Here is a 14,465-nt window from a genome sequence, read left to right as displayed (position 1 = left end):
TGTTGCTCTATTTAGATGGTAACACCAAAGTAGAAAAATTTTCAGCAACTTTAGGGATGGTAATAACAGTTACTGAGACTTTCCCAAGAAGTTCTGAAAGCATCTACCAGTAGGAGTCAAGAGCCCTCAAAACTTCATTGAATCTTTCATTGAAACTTTTCATTCTTGCTTCATTAAAATAAACACATTATGTAAACAAATCAAAAGAATGAGGCATCTTACTTAAAACCAATAAAAAATGTAATACGTCTACATAAAATGTAGAACTTGCACTTAATTAAAATTTTTGAATAATACCAAATTCAGACCCTGAAAGCATACTGAAATTTAACTACCCTATGTGACGTAAAATTTGGCTTGATTTTTTTGCTTAAGCATACACATAAGCATTCCCCCATAAATATGTGTATTTCTCCTCAAAACACTGAGAACTTCTGATTTGTTACCAGAGATTATTCTTCTCACAGTCATGTTTGTACAAGCAGGAAGGCTCATAATCCTCTATCTTTGCAAACATTAGTGTATTATTAGACAGCAAAATCAATTCCTTAATAAACAACATACCACTTCATCTTCAAATCCTCCAGCTAATACAAGTGAATAGGCTCCATCATTACTGCGTCCATGAATTCCACCCACGTGTGGTCTGTGAACACCTGCTTCGCTCACCTGGTAACAGAAAAAAGCAGTTTCTAACATTTTTATCCAACTAATCAGTCATCTACAGTCATTTTAACAACGATCTTTCAGCTTAAAAAATTGTATAGGTGTAAACAGTTAATGTAAAACTGCCATTAAAGGTGATAATTTCATTTGTTTTTAGTGAAGAAAAGCCAAAAGTAAGGTCAACTAAAAAACGGAAGGACAACATACAGCAGTAGTGATACTGGAAGCTGAAAATACATACTTTCTTCTCTGGGAAAATCTTCCATTACTCTTTCCGTAAGCAGTATTTAAGATTGGACTTACTATTACAGTCCATTTGCAGAGTCATTTAGAAAAATTCAGTGAAAATGGAGATCTGCCAGTTTGGTAACATTACGTATCTGTTTATTATGGAAAGTCACAGTGACCTATGTAAAGATCACTGCGTCAGGTACCTCTGAAGTAATATGCTACCTAGTAATTTGTGACCAACTCAGAGGAATACTATCACACAGCCTAATGAAAGAGAAGAAGTCACTGCTATAAAGTATAGCTCATATCCAACCAGGATTAATCTCAGGTTATGAATATGCAACTAACCTGCAACCAGACCACCTGAGAGCAGCTGTTGTAACATAAACCTTCTACATCAGTAAAGCCTGCTGGGATACACTTCCCACAGAAATTCATGTACTAACCATATCTTTGCTACTTTCAAATTATCATTTTAAAAACTCTTTGTGAATTAAGAAGGGGACAGCATGTTAAATTACATGTTTTCTCAGTATATTATGCAAATTTACAATTAATAGAAGTAAGACACACAGCAGAAAAGCAATTACGATCCTCCTTCATATCTGCCCATACTCCTTCAAATCTAGGTTTCATCTGCTTCTGATTCCATCCCTCTCAATCCTATAACCTTTTATCCATTCAATATACTTAAGCAACTTCTTTAAGAGTTTACATTCTTTTGGTGCAGTCTTGCACATTTATCATACTACAACAGATCAGATAAAATGTCCAGATGGCAAAAAATACTGTTTCTAACAACTGATAAGAGAAGGCAGCTGTGCACAGTATGAAAAATATGCACGGATACAATTATACTTCCTTGTACAATTTCTCAGCATCTAGCTGTCTGTGGCTCTGGCTTCCTAAACTACTTAAAAATTCTCGAATCATAGTACCTAAGAGAGAAGAGAACTGCTTGTTCCATGAACTTCAACTAGCTTGTTTCATTTGAGTCAGGCACCTGATCTTTTTTGCTCTGATGACCCCTCTTCTCTATTACAGAAGTATGTATGTATATTGTTCCATAATTATGTCTTTCATACTGTACAAACTTCATTTCACAAACTTCATCCTCCACTGCATCATTTTAGCTAACCTCACACATGAAAAGTCTTTCAGCTGATTTTAAATCATTCAATTCCATAATAGTTCTGACTGCTGCTGATGATAGTATCTGCTGTTTTCCTAGTCCTTCCTTTCATCATATTTTAACTCTTGATTTACTTTTTTTTTTTTTAATCATCACTACTGAGCATTAAGATGGCATATTTTCAAAACTAGCTATTAGAAGATTTTTCTCCTAAATAATAATGATGACAGTAGCTGGAAGCCCAACACAATTCATATGAAGTTAAAACTGTTCCCCATCCCATGCTTACTACGCACGACAACTTAGAACTCCCATCTAACTTTATCAGTTATTTGATAATTTTTCCAGAATATTTATGTGCTTGCTGATTAAAAAGGCCTCACTATCGCGATCCTCCTTCCTGCTGTATCAAACATCCTTTCATTTGTTCCTCCCTCCCTTCTTTCATTTCCGGGATTTATTAAATTAAATCTGGGTTTCTGTTAGATGATTCACCCCAAAGATAAATTCTGGTAAGTAATTCATGGCAAAGATGCTCTTCAGATGCTCTCTCCAGAGGCAATACTTTTTTTTTTCCCTCTAGGGAAAACAGAGTTTGTGTCATGAAAAACTAAGAAAATAAAAAAAATAAAGAAACTACAGACTCTAAATTCTCATGGATCTGCTGAGACAAACCTATTTCTCATAAAAAATACTGGTCATGAGAAATATACAAGTGCAATTTAAATGCCTATGTAGAAAACATTTAAATCCTTTATTTTTTAGAGTAAGTAGAATGGTTTGTACAAAAATTAAATGATTATGTAAAAGTGATAATTGCTTTCTGCTCTCTGTGACAACCACATAGATACACAAAATCATCTTACTTTGCTCAAGTTTCTGGCAAAAGCAGTTATCTAATTCTGTTCCTTTTTCCAACTAGCACTAGAATCTGAACATGATCAACTTTTGTGTCATCAGTGGAACTTCTAACAGAAATACGAACTCAAAGCTTTAATTACTGCTCAAGCAGTGAAAAAACTTGGTTTTGAGATTTTCAGTTTGCATAGTGGACTTCAGAAGCTTCTTGTTATCTGATTTTAGAAACCTCCCTTATTTATGAAACCATGCTTAATCTAGAAACTAGTAAAAATATAACTCCTTTAATTCCTTTCACAAACAAAACAACAACAAAAAAAATACAACAAACAAACAAAAACTGAAAACACAGAGGTCAACAAAATATCCCAAAGAATGAAAATGGCATAATGGCATTTACTTCTTAATCAATTACTTGTCTGTTAAAATCACTGGGATAATGAGCAGAATAATTTTACAGTACAAGACTAATTAATAACAATCTTTGTATTAATGGTAGCATTCACATTAAGGTGAGAAAGAATCAATTAGATTAGTTTTCAATTTCATCATTCTGGTTTCTATGAAGAAAAGAAACTAAAAACTGTTGCCATGAAAATACGCGCTGCAAACCTTATCAGCCTTAAAACTTGCACAATCTCCCAAATCCTGAATTCTTCAGACAGCATGAAGACACCTCAACTGGAGAAACACTCTGTTAAGTGTTTTCTTCTAACAATTTAATAATAAAACATTTCTCTTCTTCTCATAAGAAAGCAGGTGATGAAAGATTTAAAAAACAAATCAGGAGAAGCTTGTCATGTTCCTCCTTATATACAGAAAAAAACCCACCTCACTATTCTTCCAGACAATATGGAAAACACTCAGTTACCATCTACAACACATGCAAGAGACAAAGAATTAACTGATTTTGAAAATGAAGAACTATCCATTTCCTGACCAAATCAGCGAAAAATCAAAAATAAATTAAAAACTGGAGATAGCAGATAAGACCACAGTAAAGTCTGTAGTTACTGTAGGACATCTCAAAACCACAAAAACTAGCAATGGCAAAAAAAAAGTTGATTCTTCCACCCCTTCTTCATATAAAGAACACATATATACATGTATGTATTTATATTTATTTGTATGTATACAAATGAAGTGCCTATCACCATACTGATAAACATTCAGTCTCTCTGTGTATTGCCACAGTAGTTCTATAACCAGCATGTGAAATGGACTGGGAAAATTAACTGCCCTTTCAGCACAGGTGACATTATTTTTCAGTCAAATTTTTTACCCATCTAGTTTACCATAAACCCTAATAAATACTTGCAACAGAAAACAAGTACACAAGAAGTAGCAAATTCTGATTGATCACATCATTATCTAGCAGTATGGACTTATGTTGGTTTAAGATGTTCATCCACTTAAATGAAGAGTTGAACATTAGTTACGTCTGAACAACAACAACAAAAAAACACAAATCAGAGTCTATTTACAGTTATATAATCTACTATTTTTGAAATCCACAGCCTAAATCTCCAAATGGGATGACAGTTCACTAATGTCCTACTTTGAGTTTTAACAGGTAAAATTTATCTATCCTAATTAAAACAGGATTCAGATATTTTAAAAGACTACTTGTTAGCTGTATTGTAAAATCAGTACACTTCTACTACACTACAACTGTCATCACTTCCAGTATTGTAATATATTTGCTTTACTTTGTCCTGGTTATCAATTTAAACTTCTGTTAAGGTCAAACTCACATATTATTATTCTTAATTCAGCTACAGATAACACTGAAACAACATACCTGAACTCTGAACTTCCAAGTTGTCCCAACAGGAACACCAGGTATGGGCCCATAATGATTTGAAGGAACAATAGTGCATTCCTTAGTGCGACCAACACAGGCCATGCCCTAAAAATACATCCAACAGAATGAATTAGGACTATAGTATTGAAGCTTAGTTGCAAAATGAGAGGCAGATGTCAGGAAATCTAATCAATAAAGACATACATTAAAATGCATTAAGAATTGTTAAAAGGAATGTTTTAAGTAATGTGTTCTTACAGTTTTTGGGGGGGGATTGGGAGTTGTTGTTCTTTTTGCTTTTACCTCTAGTCAACTCAATAATTCTTCCACCTCTTCAGCTGTCAATAGACAGTGGGCAGGATTCAACATTGTCTTATCGTCTGTGCAATCCAGTACTGAATTTTGTGTAGTGCATATACAATTACAGATGTAGCACATACATGAACAATTAGAGTAATAGCTATTTCTAAAATACACTCTACCTTGCCCCAGTCTCTCTGGCTTTCAGTACTGGCAGATGGCATCTTTGCTTTCTTTTTACTCTGTTTGAGCTTTTCTCCAGCCTTTACAACTTCATTAGAATCATTTTTGCAGGAAGGACAATACCTAAAAAAACGGTTTTATTAAATTCTCAATTACTTCATAATAATGCCAATACATTTCCTGTAGCCAAAATAGTGTCAATCGGTTTATCTTGACTGAATATTTCAAGCTAGCAAATATATACCACTCTCAAGCAGCTAAAGCCTGCAGAAAAAAGAGAACCCAACATGAACAAACACTGTCAAATTTAAAATAGGGCATTTCAGTATTTCTGAAGGTAGAGTGTTAAAGGCAATAATTTCTCTATTCTTTCTCACATGATGTGTGAGATGTCCCATGTTTCCTGTATTCTCTCTTCATTCTGTCCCTTCTTGTTCAGGCCATGTAAAGAAGATAGGCGCAATTAGACTGTGCTGCTGACCAGTGGTTATGGTTTGTTTGTATGTCCTACCCACTCTACCCTTATTTTCTGCTTCTACTGCCATACATTTCATTATAGACAGCTAAATGTGAAACAAAGCCAAGAAACTCTGAAACATGTAGACAGACACACACACGGATACACAAACGCACACACGCTCAATCCTACCCCACAATGCCTAAGGCACTTGAAATATAGCACTGGAACTTATTCCAACTAACACAAAGCCAACCTGGCAGGAAAGAAGGAGATAGCAGTATGTAGTGACTTCAGCAGAGAGAGAAAAGCAGTGCTCTGGTTCTGTTACTGTTTCTAATAACCTTTTCATCCCACTCCAAGAATGCCAATGCAAAGACGACTGTCCATGTTTCCAGCTGCTATAAGTTAAGTTTGGCACATATGCCTTAGAGAAGAAACCTGACTTTAAAAGCATTGATAACCTAGTTTAGATGACTACCGCTACGACTGTCATTACAGCTGCTATTACTACTGCTACCATTGTTTTGAATTTATTAATGAACTTCTGCATTTGATTAGGAGCAGGAGAATTAATGATCAACATCCACAGGAACAGCCTTCACTATTAAAAGTGTTGAACCATTTAGATATTGAAACTACACTGATAAAAAGAAAGAAAAATAATACAAGATGCTGAATTTCTATTGTAAATGTCATTCTATCGCTAAAGCCCTGAATGATATTACAGTTGTTTGAAAAAAAGCATGCAGTGCCACCTTCAAAGAAGGGACATCTCCCCTGCGGAGACAGGCTGAGAGAGCTGGGGCTTGTTCTGCCTGGAAAAGAGAAGGCTCTGTGGAAACCTGATAATCGCAGTTCAGTATCTAAAGGGGAGCTGTAAGAAAGAAGGGAAAGACTCTTTAGCAGAGTCTGTTGTGACAGGACAAAGGGAAATTGTTTCAAACTAAAAGACAGAAGATTTAAACTGGACATAAGCAGAATTTTTTTAACTAATTTACTAGATCAGGGTTGTGAAGCAAGGTACCCAAAGAGGTGGTGGATGCCCTGCTTACGGAGACACTCAAAGTTAGGCTATTTGGGTCTCAGAGCAACCTGATCTACCTGTAGGTGTCACTGTTCACTGCAGGGAGATAGACTAGATGACCATCACGAGTCCCTTCCAATTCAAACAACTCTGTGTCATTAATATAAGTTCACAAGGTTAACAATGACACTCTCTGCTTCATGACAAGGTAACCATACTACCTTCACACTTTTTAAATTGAGGTTTGTATGGAATATTAAATAGTGTGGCATCAGTGCTAAATTGATAGCCTCCTCTCTGAAGAAGAGCCCTATAATCTTCAGAGAATGAAACAGGCAGTTTGCCTTCTAAAGCAAACTAGACTAAGCACGAACTTAAGAATGACAAGCCATCACCCTTTGCTAGTGTGACAGAATACTAGACAATCTTTAAAGTCCCTTCCAACCCAAGCCATTCTATGATTCCAAGAAGTTGTGAGGACACAGACATCCTCTTTGATAGGAGACACTGTTTTGCCAAGAGTAACTGCACAGCTTCTACTGAACCAATCATTAAGACTGCAGAGGCCTGGTATCACTAAGTATCTCAAAATTAACAATAAAAGAGACAACATCTTCATAACAGCACCACTCCCATCCAATGATTTAATTCCCAGATGTGGTGATTTAGTTACTTAAATAAATCTTAAGGTTCATATTGTTACAAAACAAAAAAAAAACATAGAGTAACTCCTAAGAACATCTCCTAAGAAGCTCCTGAAAAGAATGGATGCCAGTGAATGTCAGAGCAGTAATAACTAATCATAACAATCATTTGGCACTCAGCTGGCCAAGAGAATCTTAGCACTCTAGAAAGAGACACCAGTGGCTGGTGATATTTCAGGACTAGTAAACCAATTAGTAAACGCACTGTTCATTTGAAGATGCAGGAGAAACTGGTGAGAATAAATTGCTCTCAGAGTAAAACGAATGATTTGGGGGTTTCGTGGGAGGGGGGGGTCATGTATATTTGAAGCATATATATATATATATATATTTTTTTTTTAATCAGAAACTTTATAATGACTAAATATTGCTGTAGTATTGGATAAGAGCAGAAGAATGCATGGACCAAACATTATGAATGAAATCAAATAGGAACTTCTCGGCTAGTATGCCCAAAAGTTGAGCACTATTAGATAAGAATAGTGTTCAAGGACTGCAGTAAATAAATAACAAAAAGAAACCACCTGTGTTGAGAACAGTCTCCAGTACATGATATCAATTCATTAATGCTGGCAATTAGTAGGAAGTAAGGATACGTCATGTACAGAAGAGCAATCTGCCCTGATCTTGGAAATACTTAGGATTAATATGCTGCATAATAAACACTGCTGCATAAGCATACTGTCATTGAGAAGAAGTGGAAAGAACACAGGCAACACTGAAATAAATGCTGTTTTATGTTCCAACAACCCATACCTATTTCCAGCAGGCATTGAAAATATTTTTAGATACTGTTTCAAGCTAGCAATTCTTCCAAGAAACAGTGAATACAATTCTTCTCAATGAAGCAATTCCATAGGAAAAAGATACGATAATATCTGTGAGGCCAAATGTACACACTGACACACACCTATCAGTTTTAGTGCTCTCGATTGCTTAATCGCACATCAGCATCAACACTGAAGTAGCTCCTTAAGAATGCAGCACCATAGAAAACAGGCACAGCATTAGACACCAGTACACAAACCTACTTTGAACGTGGCATCCACTACAGTATAATAAACTGAGATTTATTTCCAGAGAACGTTGAAACTTCCACACCACTTAATGGAATTTTTAGGTGAAGTGTACGGTTCCTCAAAGATTAATCACAAGGCCCAAAAACATTCCATACAATGTAATCTGTTGACACCTTGGGCATTTAATGATGTCTACATAATGGAAAACTTTATTAGAATGAATTTCTATTTAATAGTCATTTATAAAGGATTAGCACCTCATTTAAACCACAGACAGGTTAAAAATATGAACAGTGTAAAATGCAGATAGCTAGTAAAGACAAAAAATGGCACAGCCCAAGATAACTTAATGGGCTGCTTCTGGCTCTGTGCAGACTAACTTCAAAATACAAATATCTTGATTTAACAACGTGAGTTAGCTTAGTTTTCCTGCTGACTGAGCCAGGGAGAGTAGAAATGGAGAATGACAGACTGGTGGAATTCCTACAGTGGAAGAAAGGAATGGGGTAGAGGCAATCAGAAGACAGACAAACATCACAGCACAGGGATAGTAACACTATCAGAGGATGAAGGGAAAGAGGAAGTTGAGGAAACTGAGTTGTTCAAGAATTTTGAACAACATTAAAAGGGAACAACCACTGCAGATAAATACAGGTCAGGCAATATAATAATGATTAAAACGAATAAAATTAACGTATCAGTTTTTTAAACCCAGTAATGACAATTAAAGCTTACTACTAATCCTTTATGAATGATTTTTTAAAAAATATCTTGACAGAAAACATAACGTATCTATATTAAGTAAACAGATGAAAAACAGAATTATAAATATTTTTCAGTTCTGTCCCTCATGAGGTGCAAATAACAAAGAGGTACCTTGTGCATAATGGTAATATAGATAAGTAAATCATCCTTGTATATTTACCAGTCCTCATCTTCTGGTATCTTGCTTAAGGGAGGGTTCAGGCAGTATATGTGATAAGCCATATTACATTCATCACACAGGAGTTGCATGTGAGCATCCTGTTTTCCACCACACAAGTAACACGAACAAAACCGGCATTCCTTATCTGGATCAGCCCTACAGTGCTTGCACTCAGGGCCACTTTTTCCTGTCAAAAACAAAGAAAAAGTCAAATGCCATGTATCCTAGATAATAGTATTACTGTAGCAATAGGAAACAATTCTTTCTGCACTCCAAAACCACCCTCTTCAAAATGGATTCTTTCCACACTGATACTTATATTTGACTATCCAGGCTAAAGGGATGTGCTCTTCGTATAAACAAGCAGCACTGACAATGCCCAAAGAACTTCTCTTTTTTTCTCTCCCCGCTAGCCCATCGTGACTCAGCACCCCCAAGATGCCACCTGCAGAGTCTCCCTTCAGATAAAACCTTGCACAACCTTTAGTTGGAGGATTCTTAAATACAGCCATGAAGAATCCGCAACTAGGTAATTGGTACCAACCAAATAAAGAAAAAAACTACAATCTAGAACAGCTGTTTCCCCCTTAAAACTAAGTTTAGAATTGCACAGAAGAACTGACTAAGAATCGTCTAAATTCATAAGCACCCCAAAAATCATCAGTTGTTCACAATAACAGTTTAGTTTACACACAAAGAAGCACTAACTTTCTGTTTCAGCTTGCTTGGAAATTTGGACTCAAGAGATCACATAAAAAATCCCAAACATCAGCACTGATTTTCCAAAAGATGGAAAAAATGCTTTTATAGAATAGAAAAGCATTTAGTAGCTTAAAACAGATGTGAAAGAGTACAGAGAGGAAACACTAAATACATACAGGAGAATTTACAAGATTAAAAAAAAAATAATAAAAATTGAAACAAATGGAAAGTCCAGAGAAATGCAAGAAGACTCCAGAAGAGAACATGATCACTGCTGAAGCAAATCTTCATTAAAAGAAAAATAAATAAATAAAATCATAGGATCATAGAATATCCTGAGTTGGAAGGGAACCTCAAGGATAATCAAGTCCTTACATGCCCATGTACATGTTCTTTGTGAAAATCATGTAGAAATGCCATGGAAGTGAATTTGAGCTTAAACTAGCCCAGTACAATGATTGAGTACATTCAAACTGGCCTGGAAATATTTGCTTATCTGAAAGAAGGAAGTGCTTTTGAATCAGGAGTTAAGAAAGACTAGAAACCTATTTGGGAGTTCAAAGTTTGCAGTAGGAATCTAGACAACTGAAATAATTCAGAGATCTTTTTCTGAAAGTTTACAATATACAAAATTATAAAGGGCTACTACCTAACTTTCTCCACCCATTTTGTGAAGTCTACAACTTGAATTTCTGGCCCTTAGGCCCTAATACAACATTCTGTAATTTTATCCTCTTAAACAGATCTGAAGCTTTAAAGTAGCTGTAGACTGTCAGAAATACTGTATAGTAGGAAGAACAGACTTTTCTTTCCAAAAAACATTTTAACTACTGATAATGGCCTTCAGTTTGCAAGAGTACTTTAACATGTACTCTCTTACTGTAATCTAACTGGAAAAATCTCAATGCAAACTCAGAAAAGGGAATAGGGAAGACTAAGCTAGCAAATATTCTTTTGTATACAATTCCGGAAAAAAATTAACCATGAATTACAGTAGTTCAGAAACTGAAATAGCTGGAATACTAACACTTAAGATGAATTTTCTCAGGCAAACTATCTGAGAAACTTCTGAATTGTTCGATAACGTCTAGTCAAAATGGCAACTTGCCAAGAAGAGCAGCATGATCAGGACAGGCAAAATTATCCACATCATAATCTTTGTCAAAAATAGCCCAAGTCATTAGTCATACAAAAACTGCCACTTTCGTTCTCTGGAACAAGCCTCAGAGAATACGGCCATGATGGCACAAGCAAATACATTCGGAATAAATCTGACAAGGAGGTCTAAGAATATTACACAAATAGAGAGGGTACAAGTGAAAAATCATAAAAATTGTCTTTCTCATAGAAGATTTATCTATAATCCGTAGCAAAACAGGATTTCTTTCATTAGAAAGGACTTGTGCCTTTCAGACACACTTTATAGGAAACTAGAATTTTCGAACTCTAGAGTTCTTTGACTCATGCAGGGCAACACTGCTCAAGCACAAGCTTTCATCTTCTCTTAGCTTTATTTCTTATTTTTCTTCACCACGAGCTATTGTTTAAGTTGATGCATATAGAAGCTGGAAAGCTTATTAATTCACTGTAGGTTAGCTTGCTTGTATAACATAAACCATCGATACTTCTTTTAAGAGCTGATTCCTGAATAGAAAGAAAAATGGTTAATTTACCAGAAGAGTTCAGGATACTTTTACATTTTTTCTAAACATACAGAGAGCAAAAAGAATAACTGAAGGTTCATGGAAATACCATTCGCTTCTTGGAAAAATCTGACCTCACAACATAATAGACATTACAGAAAATGTGGTCAACATGAATAAGATATCAGCATAAAAATTCTGTGGACAGAACAAGCTCTAGACTGAAAGTCTTATCAGAAAGGGGGACTGGAATGCTAGACGTTGTTTTATATCAGCAGTCCTTCTGTGTGCTCTTGAGCAATGCTTTTCTCAAGTGGAAGGAGTACAGCTACCCGCAATTTTTAAGACAAAAAACAGAAAAGTTGAAAAACTTAAAAGAATGTCTGAAAATGAAAAATTACCAGCTACAAATAGAACACCTAGTGAGATACCATGGAAACATGATGAGCAAATCTGTAAGGCTACCAGCACTAGCTCTCTGACTGAGCTCTCCTTACAGAAACACTGCCTCATCTGATAAATAGCAGACAAAAAAACCCGTTTTTATCTGTATCTTTGTATCGTGGGTTGCCTAGGCTTACGAAATTTACTCGGTCAAAGATTAGCAACAATCTTAAAATAGATTAATAAATAAGCAAGTAGAGGTTGATGTATTTATTCAGTTCAATGATACCTGAAGTTTTTTGACATTCATCAGTATACCTATGAAATTCATTTTCATTACCTGACTTTAATTTCTTACATTTCTGCCTTTATTTCATCAATGAAATACACTGAATATCCTTGGTCATATCGAGACAGGCCTGTTTGTCCCCAGCACATAGTGCCCTTGGGTTGCACGTATTATTTTGCAGTCTCTTGTTTTACAGAAAGAGTTATCCCATGTTTATTTCACTCATTAATCCTAATGGAAATAATGTATCTTGATGTCCAGCTTTTAATCTCATTTTACATAGAAATACTTGATATTTAATAACAAGAACGTAACTACTTAATTTTCTAACAGCTTTTAGCTATAATGTTTTTCCTGTACTGCAGAATTTAGGCTCTCATTCAATTATTACAAAACAACTGCTTTCTATTTAAATGCAAAAGCTAAACTTACACTGACACACCGTACTCATTTGTCCTAATTGACACACACAAAGTCTAAGTAACATATAACCACAGACAAACAATTTTCCTGCACTGTTTATCCAGCTGACTAGTTATTCTAACTTATGGAAAGACACAAACAGGGGCTTAATATAGGCAAAAATACAGTCAGTGCATTTTCTGATTGTATTCACAACAATCTAATGGAGCATTTAAGGCCAGTTAATTTCACCTGCTGTTGTAACAAGATTATACCATTTTTCATAGCATACATATAAAGTAGTTGTGCATGCAGATATATGCATACATATTCAAAATGTTTAAATACAAACTAGGACTAGAGAAATACAGTTGAGAGGCAAAGACTGTACTACGTATGGCTTATAGCTCAACAGATGTGCACTGTGCAAAAGTGAGCAATGACAAGACAGCTTGCTACAAAAAACAGAATCACATGAACAGAAATGAATAGGGCAACGATGTAAGTGAAAATAAGGAGCCTGAATTTGAAGCAATAAAAACGAAAGTCAGCACAAGAAATAGAGAATACAAAATGAATAAATACCCACTCAGGACTCAAATGGTCCTACTTTGCCAATTTTGTGTAATCAGCAACATAGAAATTATTCATTTCCTTAACACATAAATACATTTCAAAATTAATTAATTAAATAGAATATGTGTGGGAAGAACAAAAAAAAATTATGCCTTTTAAAAAGTTTCATAAATAATTATACTTGCAAACTAAGTAAATATGTTAACGTAAAGCAGTATGTGTAAAATTTCTCATGATACAATTTATAAAAACACACATTTTTAGATGTTGCAAAATCCCTTTGATTTTACTAATAAGATAAACATGATTTTTTTTTTTTTGTGAGCCATTTCAGGAAAGTAAATCACAAGTAATAAGAAAAGAGTTGTGAAAAATTCATTTACAGAAATTGGTATTTGTATTTTCAGGGTATCACTTCAAATGGAACGTGCTTTCTAAAAAAATTGTTTCTTCAGATGACTGCAAATTAGCAGTAAGCAGATTAGTTCTTGTGCATTCAAAGCTACCCACAAAAGCTCTGAAAAACACCTGGAGTCTGTATTTAAAATATTATGTAACTACCTCATTTTTTAATTCAGAAACATCTACTAGTAAAGGTGGAGATCAGTCTCTCAGTCTCATTCACTATTGTGAATAGTGAAACTACAATGTATTTTTAAACTTTGGACAAAATGCCACGGTGTGTTTTATATATGCTACCAACTTCTTCCTTTGGTTGTGGGGAGGATGAGGAAATAAGGCAGTTATTTTCAGAAGGTTTTGCTGGGCCAAATAACCATTCAAATACTAAATATCTGATTCTTTTCACTAACAGCTGTACTAACAGCTTTGACATACAGTCCTTTATTTATTCATTTATTTATCTACAATTCTTATGTAATGACAGGGTTAAAGAGTAGAATCACAGACTAGTTCTGTCTTTGGCATTTATTGATTTATTAGAAGATTGAATGGTGTATCAATTGTCATAGAAGTTCTGGTAATCTGAACAACTGTTTAGTAACTTGACTATCATTATGAACTCATTCTACACAGCTTGTCTGGAACGCTCCCACTTCCCTGCTCATGACTCATAGAACAAAGATTTTAAAAGACACCTTACAGTAAATACAATTTTAGAACAGAAATCTAAAAAGAATTACATTACTGCTTTCCTGCACATG

General features: G+C 35.0%; 1 protein-coding gene across 1 annotated transcript in view; it reads right to left on the bottom strand.

Annotated features, from left to right (window-relative positions):
* Positions 1–14,465, bottom strand: part of UHRF2 (ubiquitin like with PHD and ring finger domains 2) — a 75,166-nt gene that overhangs the window by 12,761 nt on the left and 47,940 nt on the right. The window contains exons 6-9 of the mRNA XM_048930577.1: positions 9,307–9,493; positions 5,174–5,297; positions 4,689–4,796; positions 565–669 (exon numbers count right to left, since the gene is read on the bottom strand). Of these exons, the coding sequence (XP_048786534.1) occupies positions 565–669; positions 4,689–4,796; positions 5,174–5,297; positions 9,307–9,493 (524 nt within the window). The remainder of the gene's footprint in view (positions 1–564; positions 670–4,688; positions 4,797–5,173; positions 5,298–9,306; positions 9,494–14,465) is intronic.

Source organism: Lagopus muta, chromosome Z (genome assembly GCF_023343835.1).
Source record: "Lagopus muta isolate bLagMut1 chromosome Z, bLagMut1 primary, whole genome shotgun sequence".
NCBI lineage: Eukaryota > Metazoa > Chordata > Aves > Galliformes > Phasianidae > Lagopus > Lagopus muta.
The sequence above is the reverse complement of the archived record's forward strand: the minus strand, read 5'-3'. Positions and strand labels throughout refer to the sequence as shown.